The 22,303-nt window shown below is 33.1% G+C and overlaps 1 protein-coding gene across 2 annotated transcripts in view; it reads right to left on the bottom strand.

The window, feature by feature from the left end:
* Window positions 1-22,135, bottom strand: part of LOC138318672 (cilia- and flagella-associated protein 61-like) — a 41,847-nt gene extending 19,712 nt beyond the window's left edge. Inside the window, exons 1-23 of one of the 2 annotated variants that reach the window (XM_069261268.1) lie at window positions 22,070-22,135; window positions 19,980-20,135; window positions 17,945-18,240; window positions 16,953-17,079; window positions 16,495-16,627; window positions 16,059-16,218; window positions 15,730-15,906; window positions 15,162-15,328; window positions 14,649-14,788; window positions 14,333-14,441; window positions 13,905-13,975; window positions 13,458-13,584; window positions 13,066-13,089; window positions 12,139-12,216; window positions 11,787-11,924; window positions 10,733-10,801; window positions 10,440-10,619; window positions 7,985-8,061; window positions 7,276-7,718; window positions 6,812-6,927; window positions 6,202-6,381; window positions 5,939-5,987; window positions 5,463-5,632 (exon numbers count right to left, since the gene is read on the bottom strand). In XM_069261268.1, the coding sequence (XP_069117369.1) occupies window positions 5,463-5,632; window positions 5,939-5,987; window positions 6,202-6,381; window positions 6,812-6,927; window positions 7,276-7,718; window positions 7,985-8,061; window positions 10,440-10,619; window positions 10,733-10,801; window positions 11,787-11,924; window positions 12,139-12,216; window positions 13,066-13,089; window positions 13,458-13,584; window positions 13,905-13,975; window positions 14,333-14,441; window positions 14,649-14,788; window positions 15,162-15,328; window positions 15,730-15,906; window positions 16,059-16,218; window positions 16,495-16,627; window positions 16,953-17,079; window positions 17,945-18,240; window positions 19,980-20,125 (3,177 nt within the window). In that variant the 5' untranslated portion in view covers window positions 20,126-20,135; window positions 22,070-22,135. The remainder of the gene's footprint in view (window positions 1-5,462; window positions 5,633-5,938; window positions 5,988-6,201; window positions 6,382-6,811; window positions 6,928-7,275; window positions 7,719-7,984; window positions 8,062-10,439; window positions 10,620-10,732; window positions 10,802-11,786; window positions 11,925-12,138; window positions 12,217-13,065; window positions 13,090-13,457; window positions 13,585-13,904; window positions 13,976-14,332; window positions 14,442-14,648; window positions 14,789-15,161; window positions 15,329-15,729; window positions 15,907-16,058; window positions 16,219-16,494; window positions 16,628-16,952; window positions 17,080-17,944; window positions 18,241-19,979; window positions 20,136-22,069) is intronic. The other variant, XM_069261270.1, reaches the window with a different exon arrangement.
* Between the last annotated feature and the right edge of the window lie 168 nt (window positions 22,136-22,303).

The raw sequence follows: 22,303 nt of genomic DNA, 5'->3' as shown, positions 1-22,303 counted from the left end.
TTTGAGAAATAGCTTTTGATTTTTTTAGGTTGTGAGGGGATAATGATAATTGAGCAAAGGAGCAGACTCAATGATTATAATCTGCAAATAAAATATCAAAACTAATTCAAAAATCAAAAGGTCAAAATATTGATACATATTTAGACTTGTATTGAAACTTTCAAAATGAATTTAATATTCCGAAAAAATTGCATCGTAAGATTCTGTTGGAGTTTAAACAAAACTTTGCAGTCTGTGTGGTTCACACAAAATGGTTTTTAAATAGATTATGCTTAAGAGATTTTGTTAATTACACATTGATACATAGTTACAACAAATGCAGCAAATGAGGAACAAAATTCTTCACAAAAACAGAGCAATTATTTCTGTAATTCAAATCCTCTGATGAGTTTTAAAAATCAATCTTGTTCCATTTTTATCTGCATGATAATTCATTTCATGATTTTAAGTTCAAATAAGCTTCAATATATACAAAAGGAAAATACAAAATTTTGCTAGGTGATATTTCTACGAAAACTCTTTACTAGTTACGATGATTTGTAGGATCCCCCATAAACCAAGTCCTGTGGTATTTACTCTATTGAACTCGGCCGATTTACTGCTTGTTTTGTTGTCTCGTAAAAATTCCCTTAATGACAAAGTCATCCAATTGCCGAAGCTTTAATGGTCGTTACTGAGAATACCAATTCAATATATTAATCCTAAACTTCTAGCATAGACGGAGAAAGTTTTTAATGATGACCGTGCTGCTAAAGTTGATTGACATATTGCCTGACATGTGTATACATGTGGTGCCCATGCTTTCTGAAACATGAAAGATTCATTGATTGAAAAAAAAACAAAAAAAAACCTATGTGTGATGTTTGCTTGATACTAGTATATTCATGCGCAGCATACATCCTATCAGTAACTCTTGCTTTAATGTTAACAAACTTTTGATTTTTTTTTAATTACTTAAGCAAAATGCAAATTTAGGTGTGCGTCTCTTTTGTCAAGCATGTTCATTCAAACTCATTTGATTACATTTAGATATACATCACAATATCTCATTTAAACAGATTAAAGAATAATCAGAAACTCTTTTAATAGAATTGATCAATTTTCTTTTCAAACAGTTTAAAGATTCATCAAAAATATAATTAAAGTGTACTTATTTCAATATACTTCTTACATAGTTACATGTAACAATTTTTACTTTCCTACTTATATGATAATATCATAAACAGTTTGCTTCAAATCTTTCATACTAACATTTCAACGTTTCAATTAAATTTATTTCAATTACGTGTTTCTATCATTAAAAAAAAAGAAAAATAGCATACAAACATTAAATTTAAGTCCAGGTTTTGAATTTTTATTTGAAAAAATATAATGAATGAATCCATTAAAAAATTAGAATAAAAAAAATGCTAGCAACTGCTTAGGAAAAGCTTGAGGCCAGAACCACACACAGAAAGTTGACGACACAGATCAGTACTCAGTCGCTAATGTTTACCTGTTATAGCAACATGACCACAAAATAATCAATGCTCCGTAACACACAGGTGAATGTGTAAACAAAACCATCCACTAACTTTTTTTTCATCCTGATTTCGTAATTAATAGTTTGTGAGAGCAGACTTCCATTATGGTGGTCCATGTTTATACGTTATGATCAAAAGATAGAATTGTTTCCATCAGTTCTACGTCTCGATGGGAGTAATTTGATGGATTCAGGCAGGCCGATCTAGACTCATGACGCGTTACTGTGATGTATATAGACAGTATCGTAATACACTCCACAAAGAATAATGTTTACCCTTTGTTTTCCAGAGGAGATCTATTCAGAGTTGACACAAAGCTGATTATTTTGTATGAAAGCTTAATTTTGTCCAATTGTCCCCTGGAGGGTGCACTTTCAATAACAAGATTTGGAGAAAATCTCATGATGCTGTTAATATTTATATTGATATAGAATAAATTTTACAACCTTGGAGACTGACAATAAAGCCAGGATGGCAGACGATTGGTCGACATTTACCAATGAGACAAATGTTGACACAATATGCTTCCTAACATAAATGTTCCACAAAGTTGGACTGTTTCCATCCGTCTCTGTGTCTGCTTTTGCTTAATTTTCCGGACTGATAAAAAAATGAATGATTTTTATGGACTTGTACATCCAATCTGTTAAAATTCTTCACTTCTTTCAATTACTGAATACCATACAAACTCCATATCAAAAGAGTGAGGGAGACAGACACAAATTTTCTCCTAATAGATGCTTAATTTTTCTAACAAATACTTGCATGCAAATATTAATGAAGAATGAATTTCATCGCGTAATTTTCAGGAACTTCAATTTTGACCTCAAAGTCCACTACAATTTGAAACAAACATTACTACACTACCTTTATTCTTGCATTAATTCTGGAGAACTTGACCCCTAATTTAAACATTCTTTCCAAACTGACCCCCCTAATTCAAGCAGTTTTCAGCCAGTGATGCCAAAATAAATTTCCAGCAGTTTTTAAGCACTAATCTCCAATTTCAGCACTTTTCCCTAACATTATTATTTACCCTCTATTTTTGCCTGAAGGTGTTTAGATACAAATAGCACAACAAACTCCTGTTTCCCCTGGGACACTAGGATATAAATTAACATTAGAAACATTGCAGACCCTGTAAAAACTATCCCAGTATCAAATGTACGCTGTGTCATTGATTTCACAATATCTCCTGTAACAATCATAAAAACATGACAACAAGCCATGCATTAGTGGGAATAGTTGGTATTTATAGACATTGGTCAACTAGATGATAATATCTCAATGATTATGATACAATTTCTGGTAGCGTGGTACACAAAGGTTATTTTTTAGTGTTAGAATTTTCATGACATCTCAAAGTAAGTGTCTAACAAACTGTATCAATGGCCTTGACCTTAAGTACACAGAAACAGGTCCTAACATTCATAATAACAATATACATGTATATACATTTATCTTAAAGATGCTTCACAACTGACAGAGCATAAATAATATTCATCATTTGAACAATAATTGGTGTTTAATCATGTATCTATACATCTAATAAAAGCAAAAAACAAGAGGCACAGAGGACCTGTATCGCTCACCTGGTTTGTAATGCCAAGTAATATTCTGATTACAGGATCATTGTTTCTTTTCCTGAAGGAATTTAAAGATTTACCTCTAATTTCACTATTAGGGCCCATTCTTTCTGCTCCAGGGGTTCAGAGCCAAAATTTTTACAAAATATGTTCCCCAAGGATATTTCTGGTCAAATTTGGTAACATTCCATGCAGAACTCTATGACCCGTATTTCACCGCAAATAAGACCCCTCTCGCAAATAAGACCCCACCTATTTTGACACATTTTCAGACTTAGGGGGGGATGTCTGCAAATAAGACCCCCCACCTATTTTTCAGTTTACTGGATGATGAATTTGAGCAATGGAGTAATTAAAAATATCACCAAAATGACTTTGTATCGGAACTTCTTTTTGTTTGTTTTATCGGCGTAGAAAAATCATGTAGCAAACAACTGTTTGTGTGCTTGTTATTTTCGTCATTTAGTTCAAGTTAATTCGCTGGTGTTTTAATTTAATTATCAATAACTACAAATTGTGAACTGTGCTCATATTTAATTGGAGGTTATTTTCAACAAAATACGCCGATATCTGTTTCCATGAACACTTCATATCGACATGGACAACACGTTTTAGTGTTCGTACGGCTTGTCATTTTTTTTACATGAATTGGCAAAGATATTCGTCATTGATGCAGATCATTTCTGCAGTCGTGGATTCTAACTCAATACAATCATTACCTAAAACATCTACTTAAGGCATTTACAGTTTCAAATATGTTTATTTGTGAACGTAATGTACCTGTAGTTCACGATCAGTTGGAGAAACCATGCTTTACTTTTCGGCCGCCATGTTTTGTTTACGCAGTCAGTATAATATGATTAGCCGCAAAGTTTCATATTTTACTCTCGATACAAAAATACTTGCTACGACGTTTTAATGCAGTTAATACTTGGATTAATATCTGAAATATTATCAAACTATCGTCGTATCAATAGCAATACCGATCAAATTTCCAAACACAACCCGGTGTAAAAATGTGAAAGTATGGCTTCAACCCGGCGCCATTTTCCTTCACATGTGTGTATGATTTTACAAACAACTGCATCAGTGCATGTCGGCATGTTGAAGTTAAATCACGATCGTTTGCTCATTTGGCTGAGACAAATGTACGTAAATTCTTCTGTTTATGAACGAATTTGATATGTACACTTTGCAGTGAATTTTAAATAGGCCCGAGTCTGAACGGCGATCGTCCTTCCGATTCACGGCGATTGATTCACGTATTTACTAAGACGGAGATGTAGTTGTGATTGTAAACAATAACCGAATTTGAATATTTTAAAATAACTATACGATTATTAAAACTTCTGGATTAAAATGACATTGCTTATGATGCTGTTTCTTCGTTTTCATTCATTGGTGAATGTCCGCGTGACTCTTGCAAAATTGCGGTGAAATACGGTAGTAGCGATTTAAAGGATTTACCTCTATTTCCCCTATTGGGCCCCGCCCCTCCTGCCCCCCGGGGAGTCATAGCCAAAATTTATACAAACTCTATTCCGCTTCTTCCATGAATGTTTCTGGCCAAATTTGGTTACATTCCATGCAGAACTCTATGACTAGTAGCGATTTAAAGAATTTTCCTCTATAGGGGTATTAAGCCTCGCCCCTCCTGCCCCCGGGGGGTCAAAACTAGATGAGCTAATAAGATGATTTATTGTGCTTTTGTTGCATGCGCTCTCAGTACTTTATTCCATATAGGGCACAGTGCCACGGAATTTTTCCAATCTTGACGCAATTAATAAGTTTTTGATATTTTTATCTTGAAGTAAAATGAGAGGCTCAAATGTTTCAGTGGTAGTAATGGTGTAAAGTAAGTAACTTTTATTTTGTAACTGAAGAAAAATACTAATTATTCAGCTCCTATTTTTGATAGAGAAAAAACAACATTTGTCAGCAGTGGAGCATCTTTAGGAATTCATCTTTCTTTCTAAATGTCTAACGAAATTTAATGGTTTTACAGTTTATATCCATGCTACAGGGAAGATATTGAAGGGAAACAATCTGAAATCTTAGTCAATTCTAATGAAGGCAACCATCTCTCAGGTCCTTCGTAAAGAAAACCATATATATAATACTACACATTTGGTAACAAATGAGTCCACATTAGACATTTGGAAAGGATGGAAATTGGTCAAGAGATTTGGAGATTACTTTTGATTTGACAAAAATGAACAAAACTCAAAAGGTCATTTTAGTCTGTTGTTTTAACAAAATATTATTATTAATATTTTCCTGAAAAATGAAGAAAAACAAAAACAAGTAATGGTTTGAAGTGTTCAAACAGAAGTTTCAGAAAATCACTACTCACATGAATTCCTACTTCTTTCGAGTTAAAGTTGGCGTGTGTCCACTGCTCAGCATGGTATTTACGCTGGTACTTTGTCAGTGTACCAGCACCACGAATGGAGACATCATTGGTGTGGAATGCTGCATCAATCACAAGTTTACCATCGTAAACCAGACAGGCATCATTGATGGCTGAAACAGACAAACCAATGTAATGCATTCAAAGCAATTATAATAAGTCTTAAAGAGTTGTCTCCCTTAAAAAGGTTGTTATAGGCTTGATTTCCAGCTATGGTCATTGAATACCAGATATTTACGGTAAAGAAAAAGTAAAGTACCTAGAAGAAAACCATCAAACCGTATCTGCCAACTGTGCCATATAGACCACAAACACATTTTACAACCTAGTAAGTAAGTGAGAATGTGGGAGAATGTTATATATCAACAACCATTACACCAGATTTGTTTCTGCTGTATGAAATAAGTAGGAATACTTACCTCGGAATGAGTCTGTATCTACAGCTGTCTTGTAATATGCAAAGAATGCCTGGAAAAATACAATTATTTTCACGATAATAAAATATGGAAATAGAGTTTTTTCTAACTGAATCACAGCATATACATCAGAAATTCAACAAACAAAAACAACTTCATGAGTTCAATTCAGTCAGTTAAAATAAAAAATAGAAATCCTGAATAAATAACAAACAAAAGAAAAGAAGTGTAACATTGATGGCTACATTTTATTAAAAAAAACTTACCCCGCATTCCAGAATAAGTGGTGTAGTGTTGGAGGTGAAGCTTGCTGTTTTTATTTCATTGATCTCGCCAACATCATCATTCCATTGGGCAAGATAATACCCAGAATGCACTTGGACACCTGCTTCCTGCATTGACTTTATGATGGTTTCGTCCAATGTCGGATTATTGAAACATGTTGTCTGTAAAATGAAATATTTTGTTTTAAGACGAGAATTCAGGATCAAATCTCGGTCGCATAATGACTAAGTTCGCACTGTGACTTTTTATAAGGTGACAATCACATGGACTTAGGAGAATTTTTTTTTTTTAGAGATTTAAGGTAAATATGTTTTTCATAAAGACTGCCTTTTTTTTTTTTTTTTTTTTTGTTTTTTCCTTTTTTTAGATATTTTCAAATTTTCTAAAACACACTACAAAATCCAGTTCTGAATCTGAATCAATAAATCTTGTTGCAATATTGTTTTTTACTCAACTAACATATATGTATTTTAAAAGGTGTTTATAGTGTTCAATGGTAACAAATCTATAATAAATTATTTGTATCATTTTTTAATGTAAGAATATCTTTATCTTATGACATTAGATTACATATATTGTACTAATGGTTACCTGATAAGCCTGGTCTGGTTTCACAAGAGCGATCCTGTCTCCCGTGACCCCCATCGTTAGGAGGGACTGCACACAACAATAGGCGTCCAATGTACACCCATACACAATCACCTTCCCTGTAACCATAATTTGGTTAATTTTAAAGATTTTTTTATGCATTTAATGATTGCAAAGACACAATAAAAATTGAATTAGTTTTAACTGGATCATGAAATATTCAATAAAATGTAAGTGAATTATATTTTGAGCAAATGGTTGATAAATGAAATAAGAAATGTCTGTTGGATATGAATGCCCTCTGTCTCCTTTAGAAAATGGATATGATATATTTGCAATGGGATACAGCAGGAATATGAAATGGAACTGATTGGATAAATCTGAATGGGACAGACATGTGTACACTACAGTGTATAAACAACTCCAAAATCAACACTACAACTCCCACCTCATCAAAATTTACTTACGAGATGACTTGAGGAAGGTGTTTTCAATCCAATATAGGGCTACCATTGTATCATATTCATCATTTACAAGGAACAAATTCTTTGGTGGTGTCTTCATGTATCTTCTATCTGGTGGGTTAGGGAGATCCTCGTTAGTGGCTCCCTCATCAACATTAGCCTCTGTGGGGGCAGGAATCTGATACTGTTCTCCTGTACACAGAATCAAGTGGTCGTACGGGACCATTGTACTGTTCTCCACGATCACATTCTTCTTTTTCCTGTCGATAGAGGTCATTTTCCCATAAACGACATTGACCCAGGTCCTCAGTGAGGTCTTGGCGAATTCGTTTTGGTTGTAACAGAAGTTGTTTCCGAGCATCTGATCACGGACCTCATCCGGAGCCATCTCTCCCGGGAGTCCATGAGGTGATATCAAAGTCAGGTTATTGAATCTCAGATGAGGACTACAAGACACAAAAGAATTTATATTATTATTATTATTAAAGTTAAAATGTACTTTCATGGCCATTTTTCTCTCTAAATTTTTACTAATAATGTCAAAATGAACAAACATCCAATATATTCCATTAAAATCATATCTTTTACTATCCTTATTTTTTAGCTAAATTAATTATTTTAACTACAATGTTTAGCCATCAGGAATGAGCATTGGTATTCAGTCATGGAGGAAATGGATAAAATTTGATATTTACTGTGTTTCACTACCTACCTGTATGCAAGTGTTTCTAAGAATGCAATGCCAACATTGGAAGCTCCAACAACAACAATTCTTGCATTGATGGTAACCTGAAGAAGAAAAGCAAATAAAGATATAAATTATTCTGTTGTTTTAGACATAATTTATACTAACTTTATTCTGTTGTTTTAGACACAATTTATATTAACTTTATTCTGTCGTTTTAAACATAATTTTTGTTAACTTTATTCTGTTGTTTTAGACACAATTTACACAAACTTTATTCCATTGTTTTAGACACAATTTATACAAACTTCATTTTGTTGTTTTTTGACACAATTTAAACTAACTTTATTCTGTTGTTTTAGACACAATTTTTACGAACTTTATTCTGTTGTTTTAGACACAATTTAAACTAACTTTATTTTGTTGTTTTAGACACAATTCATACTAACTTTATTCTGTTGTTTTAGACACAATTTAAACTAACTTTATTCTGTTGTTTTAGACACAATTTATACTAACTTTATTCTGTTGTTTTAGACATAATTTATACTAACGTTATTCTGTTGTTTTAGACAAAATTTATACTAACTTTATTTTGCTGTTTTTTGTCACAATATTTACTAACTTTATTCTGTTGTTTTACACAGAGTTTAAACTAACTTATTCTGTTGTTTTAGACACAATTTTTACGAACTTTATTCTGTTGTTTTAGACACACTTTACACTAACTTTATTCTGTTGTTTTAGACACAATTTATACTAACTTTATTCTGTTGTTTTAGACACATTTTATATTAACTTTATTCTGTTGTTTTAAACACGATTTATATTAACTTTATTCTGTTGTTTTAGACACAATTTTTACTAACTTTATTCTGTTGTTTTAGACACAATTTACACTAACTTTATTCTATTGTTTTAGACACAATTTATATTAACTTTATCTGTTGTTTTAGACACGATTTATATTAACTTTATTCTGTTGTTTTAGACACAATTTTTACTAACTTTATTCTGTTGTTTTAGACACAATTGATACTAACTTTATTCTGTTGTTTTAGACAAAATTTATACTAACTTTATTCTGTTGTTTTAGACACAATTTTTACGAACTTTATTCTTTTGTTTTAGACACAATTTACACTAACTTTATTCTATTGTTTTAGACACAATTTATATTAACTTTATTCTGTTGTTTTAGACACGATTTATATTAACCTTATTCTGTTGTTTTAGACACAATTTTTACTAACTTTATTCTGTTGTTTTAGACACAATTGATACTAACTTTATTCTGTTGTTTTAGACAAAATTTTTATTAACTTTATTCTGTTGTTTTAGACACAATTTTTATGAACTTTATTCTATTGTATGAGACGCAATTTATACTAACTTTATTCTGTTGTTTTAGAACACAATTTACACTAACTTTATTCTATTGTTTTAGACACAATTTATACTAACTTTATTCTGTTGTTTTAGACACAATTTATACTAACTTTATTCTGTTGTTTTAGACACAATTTATACTAATTTTATTCTGTTGTTTTAGACACAATTTATACTAACTTTATTCTGTTGTTTTAGACATTATTTATACTAACTTTATTCTGTTGTTTTAGACACAATTTATACTAACTTTACTCTGTTGTTTTAGACATTATTTATACTAACTTTACTCTGTTGTTTTAGACACAATTTATACTAATTTTATTCTGTTGTTTTAGACACAATTTATACTAACTTTATTCTGTTGTTTTAGACAATTTATACTAACTTTATTGTTGTTTAGACACTATTTATACTAACTTTATTCTGTTGTTTTAGACACAATTTATACTAACTTTACTCTGTTGTTTTAGACATTATTTATACTAACTTTACTCTGTTGTTTTAGACACAATTTATACTAACTTTACTCTGTTGTTTTAGACACAATTTATACTAACTTTATTCTGTTGTTTTAGACACTATTTATACTAACTTTACTCTGTTGTTTTAGACACAATTTATACTAATTTTATTCTATTGTTTTAGACACAATTTATACTAATTTTATTCTGTTGTTTTAGACAGAGTTTATACTAACTTTATTCTGTTGTTTTAGACACTATTTATACTAACTTTACTCTGTTGTTTTAGACATTATTTATACTGACTTATAAAACATCTTTTGACTGATAGTTATGTCTGTTATCCATTTAACAGGTCATCTTTACTTTTAGATCTCTCTGACCTGACACGTAAACTAATTAATGCACTTGCATTAAATGTTTAATATTAGATTTCACAATAAATGTAAAAAAAAAAATGGATAAAATGATTAAAAACATGTTGCCATTTAGTATAATAAAGTCACCTATAATCCAAATATTGATCCTTTTAAATTCTAGATTATAGAGATCTATAGGCAGACAAAAAAAATTTGAATTCAAGTAGTACACTGTTACAGGTGAATTATTGATAAAACAGGCCATTTTACCTTGGGTTCCATCACCAGTTTCCTGTTGATATGGTTGAGGGCGTATGGTTCCCTGTCAGCCAACACTCTCTCAGACGGAGCGTTCAGTCCCAGTTTTTCCACAGGGTATATGATTTGACGCCGAGATCTGACAGGTACCATGTCATTCAAACAGCACACAAGTGAGTGTTTCTCTACAATCTGCAGCAAAACAATATAAAACATGTAAAAAATGGGAAAATAATGGAACAGAGACAGGTAATACATACCATTTACAGCAGTAAAACTTGCCATGTAGATAGAGTTTAACATACCTGTTTGTCTGTATAAGATGGATACAGCGGGTAATAGAGACATGTTTTGTGGCCTTGTCGCAGGATTTCCTACAAAGAAACAAAGTAAATTTATGTTCAAACAATTTATAGTTCTATGTTATACTTCTCATATTTTGCAATTAATCATTTCATCAAATACTAAACTGGAAACTCTAATGCTCTGATTTTGACTTGAAGGAAAATCACCAAGTTATCTAAAAGGTTTAAATATTTGTGCTATCTCACTTCATAACAAGATGACCGCCAGTCGGCCATCTTGTTGACCGATTGGTCCCAAAATGCAATATGCACAACAAGGGCCCTAGGGGAACCTACATGTGAAATTTGAGAAAGATCCCTTCATAACTTTCTGAGAAATAGCGGTAACAAACTTTAACTATCAAAATCCAAGATGGCCGCCAGTCGGCCATCTTGTTGACCGATTGGTCCCAAAATGCAATATGCACAACTAGGGCCCTAGGGGAACCTACATGTGAAATTTGAGAAAGATCCCTTAAGTACTTTCTGAGAAATAGTGGTAACAAACTTTAACTATCAAAATCCAAGATGGCCGCCAGTCGGCCATCTTGTTGACCGATTGGTCCCAAAATGCAATATGCACAACAAGGGCCCTAGGGGAACCTACATGTGAAATTTGAGAAAGATCCCTTCAAAACTTTCTGAGAAATAGCGGTAACAAACTTTAACTATCAAAATCCAAGATGGCCGCCAGTCGGCCATCTTGTTGACCGATTGGTCCCAAAATGCAATATGCACAACTAGGGCCCTAGGGGAACCTACATGTGAAATTTGAGAAAGATCCCTTCTGTACTTTCTGAGAAATAGCGGTAACAAGAATTGTTAACGGACGGACGGACGGACGGAAGGACGGACGGACGGACGACGGACCACGGACGAAAGGCGATTTGAATAGCCCACCATCTGATGATGGTGGGTTAAAAACACTTGATGAAGCCAAAAAGATTGAAGAAGAAAAATGGTTGAAAATTATGTTAAATACACCTATGTATTATAAAGCCCGATTAATGCTCACCTTGATGAAGTGCTTTGAGAGATGACAGAAGATTGGGTTAAGTGAAAAGTGATGAAGATGGCCGTGTTCCTCTCGCCTGTGATGGTTGAAGTAAATGAAGTCTTCAATGTTGTAGTGGGATCGGATATATTCAATGTCCTGTCAAAATTGTTAACAACATTGTTGTTATAATTTCCAAATCTTTCCAAGAAGCCAACATCTATACACTGAACATAATTTTAATGCATAATAGCTGTCTTCCTGGCTCATTCATTATCCAAATTGAAGAAGGTTATTCCTAAAACAATTTAATGATAAAATGTATAATTCTCTCTAACATTATCCTAACAAATGTTGTTAAGCGTTTACAAACCTCTTCCTTCCTGATAATGGCTATTCCAACAATCTGGTTCTGACACTCAGCGACAAAAGCCTGAATCTCCATACCATCCTTCAACCAAGGACAAAATACATTACAGCAAAAACAACAAATATCAATCTAGAGGACGGAGCTTCAGATGGAGATTGGTGGGTTTATTGGACAATATATAGAATTGTATCAACAAGACTAGATACTGCAGAAATCATCATTTGTCTGAACAGAGACATTAATCATACAAATTTCAGTAAAACCATCTGTCAAAACATATATATGCATTTATAAATAAGATTTGTAAAAATATCCAGTTGTTTTCATATTTTCCATAATAAAATTTCATAGCCTTTTATCACAATAGATATATGAAATGGTCAGGGTCAGGCAATCAACATAATACAGTCGGTATTCACTGATAGAAGTATAGGAGATACAGTCCTGAGTAGTATTGATGTTGGTCAAAAAAAGTAAAAATAAATGTCACAGTGACCCATTTTGAACATAAAAACACTGCATCAACTAACATTTAGCTTTTTCCTAAAAAAATAGATGCTTGAAATTTCATATTTTTATTAGTTGCTATTGGTAAAATTGTTTTAAGGTACAAATTTCAACATATTATTGACAAAAATGGTATGAATGGAAAATTCAATTTTTTCACAAAGTTGTTAATACACTTAATTTCATAACACATTTTAAGGCAGTTACAAGCAACACATACATATCAAACCCAAGTTGAACATATTCGTTTCACTGCATAACAAGTTAAAATCATTAATTTTACACAATCTATCTGATATTATCGTTTAAAAATACAGTATTAATATCAAAGAAATATTAAAAATTTAACTACGGCATATTACACTCAGCTGATTAAATGTACTAAAAAAAATGTCATCTCCGCTATCAGCAAGCTCTACTTACTTTTCCCATGTCAGTTTGCAAGAACTACATCATTAAGTCAAGAACAGAATCAATACCAAATTCTATGGCAATTTTTACAAAATACAAGATTACCATGGAACGTCAATGTTAAATACTAAAGAAAAATTCTTCTGGTGTTAATGGCTATGAAAAATAGTGGATGGCTTAAAATATGATTTTATACAGCATGTAATATAGCACTTGAAATAGTTTTGTTGATCATTGTGCTTATTGATTTGAATTTTGTAATATTCTTTATTTGCATTCACCAAAATCAGTAAGTCTATAGTAAATAAGAAAGTTCTAAGAATGCCTAATAATAGCAGTATTTCAACTAAAATAATATTGAAAATTCTTTGAAAAGTGAAATTAAATAAATAAAGAAAGTGTACCTCATCTCTTCTTGCCTGGTTGTACTGCTTTAGGTCTGCCATCAGATTCTCTTGTAGGTTGACCGTCTTGACCAGTTTCTCCACACCGGCTGTATCCTTTGTACAGGCTGGTCGCACAGCGAAATCTCTGTCAAATTCAAAATAGATGTTATGTAAACAATCTAGTGTTGCATATCGAAACAAGCTTTTTCATTGAACAATTTATTTGAACATCCCATATTTAAAAGGGGGAAATAATAGGCCTACTATAATAAGTCCTATTCTGTAGACTAGAGAGGGAGAGGACATACATAAGAAAGGGAATGGGCAGAGGGTTGGGAAATGGAAGGGAAAGGGAAGAAAAATAGTAGAAAGGGATGGAAGAGATGAGGAGGAGAGATGGCTACACCAAGGGGAAAAAACTGGAATTATTAAATCGCAAATTTCCCTAAAATACCTGTCACTTACTTCATAAGTCCTGATCTGTGGAAAACATATAACTCCTGTGGTAATGTACTGGGACAGCGAGGAGTAACTCTCTGTAAACACAGCAATTACACCACAGTAACAAAAACTTCATCAGTTACTCAGCTACAGTACACAAGAAATTTTCTACATTGAAACGGTAATGTGTCAGTTTTACTACTTTAAGTGCACCAACTGTAGATAATGATTTGCTATTGAGCGGTAAGAAAATATTGAGATAAACCCAATCATCAGTATGTATATAAAGTGTAACTATCAAATCAATAATTAGTATAATCTCTAATGTAAGGTTGTCAAAATGGTGAAAACAATATCAAATTCATTTATCAGACATTATGTACTTAATATTTCACAGAAAAGGTTACCATCATTATTCTTCATGAACATTTCCACGAAAGGCATCTACTTACAACAAAGCCTTGGAGGAGTGGAAACTCTGGCACAAGGTGTGGCACAGTGATCACACAGAAGTCAAAATCAGGAAACAACGAGAAAGCCTTCGTCAGGAAATCTGATGATCTGTTGGACAAAACATTATAAAAAATCTTAGAAAAAGTCCCCCAAAAAGACAGTTTTTATCAATGATGGCTATTTCAAATCCATTTGCAACAAATATTTGATTCTTTCATTTCATCAGAATTTTTCAATTATCATCTATTATTTTTCAATTTTATACACTGGTGTATCATGTATTTTTTTCATAAAAATATATAAGAAGAAATTTACCTCATTTCATATCGCTCATCTATACAGAAGAGCTGTATGCTGAAAGCATTCATTTCTCCTTTGTATGTAGGTACAAATCTCTTGGGCAAACTGTTCATGGGTGTGATCGGCTTGATTGGGGCAGCAAGTCGTGAAGATATCTAATAACACAAAATGAATTTATTCTATGCAGCAAGTCAATTCTCTTGCTATAGCTGATATTAAAGTATTTTCTTGTCAATTCAATTCAGGCTAAAGAAATAAGTTCTTTTGTCGCATAAAGCTGTTTTGAACATGAGCAAAACATAATGTGATTTTTTTCTCTCAAGGATATCAAACTATTAGATATCCTGTTTTATTAAAAAAAACAACCTAATGTCAGAACATTTTCTTTCTTTCACTTATTGATAAGCTTATACCAGTAACTATTAGTCATATTAATTAGTAACCATACAAAATGCTATCTTGTTCGAAAACTCAATTACAAAGAACAGATTTTTTCCAAAATGTACAATTATTCTGTGAATTTCTTACCTCTTCTCTGACAGAGCTTTTGCGACTTGACGCCTGTGAAGCCCTGTCCTCTATCTCCTTGGCCACCTCACCACTGTCACTCAGAAGAGATGTGGCACTCTCCAGCATGTTAGGGTCACTGAGTTTCGGCTGTACTTTGACAGGCTCTTCTGCGCTTGTACTTCCAGCTGTGATTATAATTTACAGTCAATTTTTAATTATTGTTCATTTCTAATATTGCCCAGATTAATCAGCCATGTATATGACTCATGCGATCTTTCCTCATTAGTCTTCCCACTTCTCACTCCTCCAGATCCTTCAAATTCTCATTACTTTGTTCCTTTAGGCTCCTCCACTATTAGCCCCTATAGCACTTCCCATTCTCCTGCAGATCTCCTCGATTTACCAAATACCCATTTAGCTTCTCCAACATACTCCTGGAGATAATCTCACATACCCCTAGTATTCTTCCTGTTATCACCTAATACTCTTCCCACTTAAACCAAAAGAATTCTTCCAGTGTTCCTAGAAATTTGCTTATAGTTCTTCAAATCTCTTCCCACTTTCCCATTTAGCTCCTCCTACTTACCCCTAGAGCTCCTCCCACTTGAGCTCTGGCTGCTAGCTTTCTTGCCCTCCACTTTCTCTGAGGCAGACACCTCCGTACCCTCATTCTTTGTGCCCTCAGTAACAGAACTGGGATCCCCTTCAGGTTTTCCTGAACCTCCAGATTTTTGTGATCCTCTCGATGATGGCCGCTCTTCCTCTGAAATCAAAAATTATAAATAATTATCAGAATAAAAGCTATCATTTGCCTTTGATTTCATAAGATCATGCTAATTGTTAATTGAGTTTGAATTCATTTTGACAATCACAAAAATGAATATGTTTTAAAACATTTTTCTGTGATCTCTTTACCTGGCGGCGGTGAAGGTGTTGGAGTTTTGGGAGGTACCAAGTCGTCTTCTGGATGAGGTTTACGAAGTCCGTGGAATGGTCCAAGCTCGAAACATTCATTTAACAACTGACCATTGACATCATCACTGATGCTCATAAATCCAATAGCTGTCCCTTCAACCTTTAACAGTTAATAGTAAGCATTAAATCATTTTTATACATAACAATAGTATATCAATGCAAAGAATCAAACCTAGTAGATTTTTATGAGATTTTCTAAAATATCAAGAACATCTTGGGTTTTGATGTTTGGTGTTACATTGAATTCACAAAATTTAATCCTAATGCAAAGAAACCAAATTGCCATAATATCAAATCTTCTTGAATCATGTACAGCCAAAATTGAAAGTAATTAGTTAATTAGTTACAGTTTTGTCAGTCAGATTTGTAGGCTTACCTCAGCTACTAAGCACTGCATATGCTCATCCTGAGCCTCTACGAGCTCTGCCAGGAAATAGTCTCCATAAGTCATACTTAACATGTCACTCTGGCGAGTGAAAATTGGAGTAAGGTCATCATGATCTTCTACACTGAAATGATAAAATGTAACTCCAGGGACTTATCAATAATGATCTCTATGGACTAATAAATGCTTAATTTACAAAAGGCAAGGACATTTTTTTCAATTTGTAGAAAAGGAAAATGACCATACATCTAATATTTCCAAAATGCATAAAACATTTTAATAGCAGCATAAACAAACAACATATTTGCTTTTGTTGGGTGTCAGTGACATTGGCTTATAGATGGATAATAAATTTCATAAAAGTAAATTTATTGTAAAAGTTTTCTTTTAATGTATGAAATACTAGTATCAACAATTTTAATTTATAATCACTATATTTAGAAACTTACGTTGCTTTTCTGACATGTAGAACTGGTACGTGATCATGTCTGTGGCACACAAAGAGGGCGCCACTTACTCCGTCATTCACCCCTTCCTTTTTGTCCTGCTGCTTGAATACCTCATCAAGAGCCGCTTCTGTGAAATATCATCAATTCTGTTATTAGTTCTTGGTTTAAAATTGAGACAATCAGTAAAAGATGCATACCAACACAAAACCAAATAAAAGCAACTATCAAAAGACTAACACACAAAATTAGAAAGTATAATTAATTATAATGTCTTAATAGTTTAGACAAAATTGTATTTTCATCCACAGATTAAAGTGAACAATCGGGCAAGGATGGCTAAAGTCGGTAAAAATGGTGTGAATGTATCCAGTATAATTTCTTATGAAATGGAAAAATAAAATCTTTCGTCAAAATCTGTCTGCGTATGAAGAAATTAATTTAAAGTATGGGAATTCTAAAACGTCCTCCCGGCTCACTATGTCCGTGGTTACATTTCCACACAGCCTCGCTTTCGATGCTTTCAACTATTCTTTACTTTAATGGTCAGAACTGGGAAACTAAGCAGAACTTGACCGTCGTATTAATATGTGAGAACTTTTAGAAGGCCAATGAACGCATTTGGACTGGTTTTCTTTGCCCGACTATTCACTTTAAAACAAAATTTGACTCAACATACAACTGAGACAATACTGAAGGAAGTTTGTTTACCTATGACTTAACATAATTAAGTCATTAATGCTGATAATGTTCACCTGACAAAGGAAAAATGTTCTCCAAATATTGGCTAGTATTTATTTAATTTTTAACTGGATTTCTCTTTACATGATGTTTTCTATTTACAACCTGACTTTTAATTCAACAAAAATTCTGAAAAAACAAACACAATTTAAAGATATTCATAATAAGGCTGCACAGATATTTGTTTTGCTAAAACATTTTTCTTGAAAAAAATTGGAATACACATATGCATTTACATAAACAAAATTACAAACCGGGGTATGCTTTCATCGGCACAAACAGGTAAAGAAAATGGAGATCAGGTACAGCATTAAAGGCTGTCCTGATGATCTCCCTGCAGCATCCGTGGGCGTATTCTTGCTTCGCCACAAAGTAATGCATGAAGAGTGTGTTCAGGGCTGTGCTCTTCTCATTGCCATAACTGTTCTTCATCCAGGTCTCCCAGTTAGCTTGGTCAACCTGGGCAATGTTTGGGTAGTCGAAGAAAGCAGCATGACCTAAGATATCTTCTTTATCATTACATAGGGTGACAGCCAGAACAGCCTTTTCACTGAAAATTACCAACACAGAAAACTATTAGAAATGTTTCTAAATGTGTTATCAAATGGATTGAAATAAATGATATACCGTATTTTTGCGCGTATAGTGCGCACCCGCGTATAGTGCGCAGGTACGTTTTTGAGTTTCATTTTGGAAAAAAAAAATACAAAAAAATCTCAGTTTTTGTATCTTCGATCACAACATTTTGCATTGCCTCCAAACACTTTTGAAGAACAAAATCAAACGGTTCTTATTGTTTATCAGTGCTTAAAACAACCTTCTGTTCATTAAAATTAACTGGCGAGAGGAGTTTGACACGATGATTGACACTTTGTTTACACAACGGCAGGCCTAGTTAGCTTGTGAATTGCCGGTGACACTATAATGAGGATATCAACAACGATGTTTTTACAATCAAATAATTAACCATACCTTGTGTAATTCCAAGTGGTATCAATCAAGTCTATTGTGTATCTGATAGGCATTTAGATTTAATCATTGTCCAAGATATTAGCTGGAAAGCCGACTGAGTAGGCTAATCAACCACAGGTGGCCGCCATATTTGATTACTGACTGCACGCTTCCGTATTCTCAATTATTTCAATTAGTATTGAAATCAGGATGATATCTTACAGAACCATTTCAAAAGATAGTAATAAGAGTAAATTTTACAGTCATACCATCATTTATAGTGCCGATTGGTCAGTGTTAAAGTAGGAAGGTTTTAGTTTCGTATTTAATTTGCTGGCTCTGCATGTGGGATTACACTCACTTCCGTAAACATTTGCAAGTTCAAAAGTTTTCACATGCTGGAGAAACTTATTTATAAGGTAATCTGTCTAAAGTGACGAATTTATTACACACTTATACATCGTTTCAAGTTCCAGGCTATATTCATTTAGCCATTTAGATTTGGAGATACCTTACTGAATATTCACGATCGTAACATGAATCCGGTCATGAACACACGTGCTCTCAAAACGGACTTTCAAGGAATTAAAGATAAAAATTTCAAGAGATGTTTTCCTTTTATATTGAATATATGCATTGACCACTGACTTAAAGATCCAAGTATTTAATCATAATTATTTCACGACAACGTGTACAAAATGTTACTGCATAGCTCGCGGGACCTGCCGGTCGGTGATCATAACCCAGGACCTGGCCATGCCTTGTACCTGCGTATAGTGCGCACCCCCAACTTTTCACTTGATAAATTATGAAAAAAAGTGCGCACTATACGCGCAAAAATACGGTACATGTGCAAAATGGGAGATTTGTTAATTTTTGTTGTGATTTTAGGCAAGTATGACAGAGATATAAGAATATAATCAATCAGCTTTAAGTACATTGATTATCTGCTACAATATATTGGACCCTTGTAATATGCACTTTTAATTATTAGAATTTTTTATACCAAGATCATCAGCTACAGAATGTACAGATTCTGCACATCAGGTCGATATGTAATACATGTATTAGTTGCTAAAAATACTTATATGTTATACAATTTATAGAAACACATATACTATTGCTTTAATTTGTCAGTTAAAAGAATTAAAATAACTTCACTGAAATTTCTTGAACTTTCATGTTTAAGATATTTTCAATTACATCATAAATGCTGTAGCTCATTAAAATGCACCTTATGATAATGCTGTAGATTTCTTGAAATAAGCATCAATTATATCCTGACATTTGTATCATTTCAAGCCAATTTATAGAATTGTACGTAATAACGTAACTTACATCAAGTTGACAACATTGACTCTACCAAATAGGGCATCTGTATTTTCTTGGACAAGTTTTAGAATGTGTGGAGCATCAAGTGATTCAGTACGGCGAGCATTCACCACCTCAGGAGGCCCATCCACAGGGGCAATAGTTGTAGCCATCTTTATATCTCTGAGAAATAAAAAGTCACACGATAACACATAGTAAATATTTAAATAAACTATTTGCAGACATCCAAAAAGAGAATCAACTGGATTGTATTTTCCAACCATAAATTTGACAGTCTAAAAATGTATTAATAGTGTACTGGGACCCTACCATTAGGCTACCAGTAGTCGTGAAGAAACAGTAGTTGTGATTTGGAAAAAATTAATTGTTTGCATCTCATGAAACACATTATTTCCACGTAAACAAAACAACACCATGATGAAGTATTCATCAGCAGCTCCAGACATTCGGAAATCTGGATGCACGGCAGAATATGCACACAATATATTACGACTAACGTCATGTTACCCAAATTGGCACGCTACCCAAAATGGCACACTTTTTGATAATAATGCTTTCGTTTTAATTCACTTTGGAAATTTTCTTTTAGCTGTTGCTATAATTATTCCTTGATCATCATGAAATATTTTAATGGTGATATTTCCACATGACCATTGCTAGGAGGAATTTTGTACAGAGATAAACTTGAGAAAATACCTGAAATCAAGTGTTACTGTAAATATTGCCCCGTGCGACGACTCTAGTTTTCCTCTTTTCGCTCAAAAGTCTGCTCTAAAAAGTGGGGAAATGGTATAAACTATGTCTAGAATACAAATTTAATCAATTTAGTTGTCAGTTATTTGGTAGCTTCATAGTTCAGAGCTGTTTTATCCTCCATAGATGTCGATTTTCTAGTATGGAAATTTTCATCTGCGATAATGTGCGCATGCGAAATGAAACCAAGGTGCGCTCGAATAGCACTTATAAATCCAAGAGTTACCTCCCTTATACCATTTATATGTTTATTTAACAGTACCACACACACAAAGCTTCAAAAGGCAAAATATGCATGAATATTGTCGTAAAAATCATGTAAGAAAGGCAAGTGATAACCATAAAGATGAAATTTTACCTGCCTATTGACAACATTGATTTTGACGTAAATCATTCTAAAAATACATATGGAGAAAAGTGTTCAATGGCAATAATTGTTGATATTTGTATAGTAGTTTCAATAAAAGTCGAATTATATTTGAAATATCCCGATATTTTTCTATGCTCACTGTTTTTACCTGGGTGTGCCAATCTGGGTACCCGCACCTGGTTGATAACAGGTGCGCTCCAGACCTGTATCCAAGGATGCTATTTATGGAAACACGTGCAGGAAGAATTCCATACATAGACCAACAGACAGATGATAGGCTCTATTTATGAGATTGGTACAAAAATTGGAATAATATTGCAATCTGACAAATAGATGCTTAAAAATAAGAAAAACGTGTGCCAATCTGGGTTACATGACGTTACTATTCCGTCATGATTACTGGTTTGGTCCAAGTAGATAAATTTTATGATACTAAATATGTATCCAAATTTCCTGATCATAGAATACAAAAAACATCTCCTTATATTATATGCCATATATGGGCCCTGTTTACAGATTTACACTGTACACGTTACCGCTTAACACTGTAACTGACACAACGTGTAGGCAAATAGAGAATAAGTTAACAAGCATTGCAGTACATTGGACTTTAAATGAATACATTGTATTTCAAAGGTGTAAAACAGTCAATGGCAGGTGCTTGTTTGTTGGTATTGGAACCCTATTTCTGAACTGTAGATAATTTAGTACCGCCGTTGAACAGCATTTGGCAATTAAATAGTTGGAAGATATGATTATTTTACACATGCAAGTCAATAAAAAAAAATCAAAACAAAATGAATGTCACAAATTATTTTAAGTTTGTTTACCGATATTGATGGACCCCAGATACAACTCACAAACATCATCAGTATCTTTAGGGACAGCATGTAATATGAAGGGGAAACAAGTTTAAAAATAAGTTTGATCAAGGGCCCACATATGAGAAAAAAACAGTAGAAAAAGTGCTTACGTTTCCTCACTCAGCGAACAACTACAACTTTGCCGCCATTAGTGAGTCTAGTTGCATAGCAACAATTCAACTTCCGTTTGCGCAAAAATAGATTTTCCCTTCAAAATCAATATTTAAGGAAAGATCCTATTTTGTAAAATTATTAAGTATTCAATGAAATAATACAAGAATTTATATAATATCTAACTAATAAATTAAAATCAATATTTTCATCACTCCGTATCAACTTCCGTA

This window comes from Argopecten irradians, chromosome 3 (assembly GCF_041381155.1).
Source record: "Argopecten irradians isolate NY chromosome 3, Ai_NY, whole genome shotgun sequence".
Lineage (NCBI taxonomy): Eukaryota > Metazoa > Mollusca > Bivalvia > Pectinida > Pectinidae > Argopecten > Argopecten irradians.
This window is presented reverse-complemented; position numbering and strand designations above follow the sequence as displayed.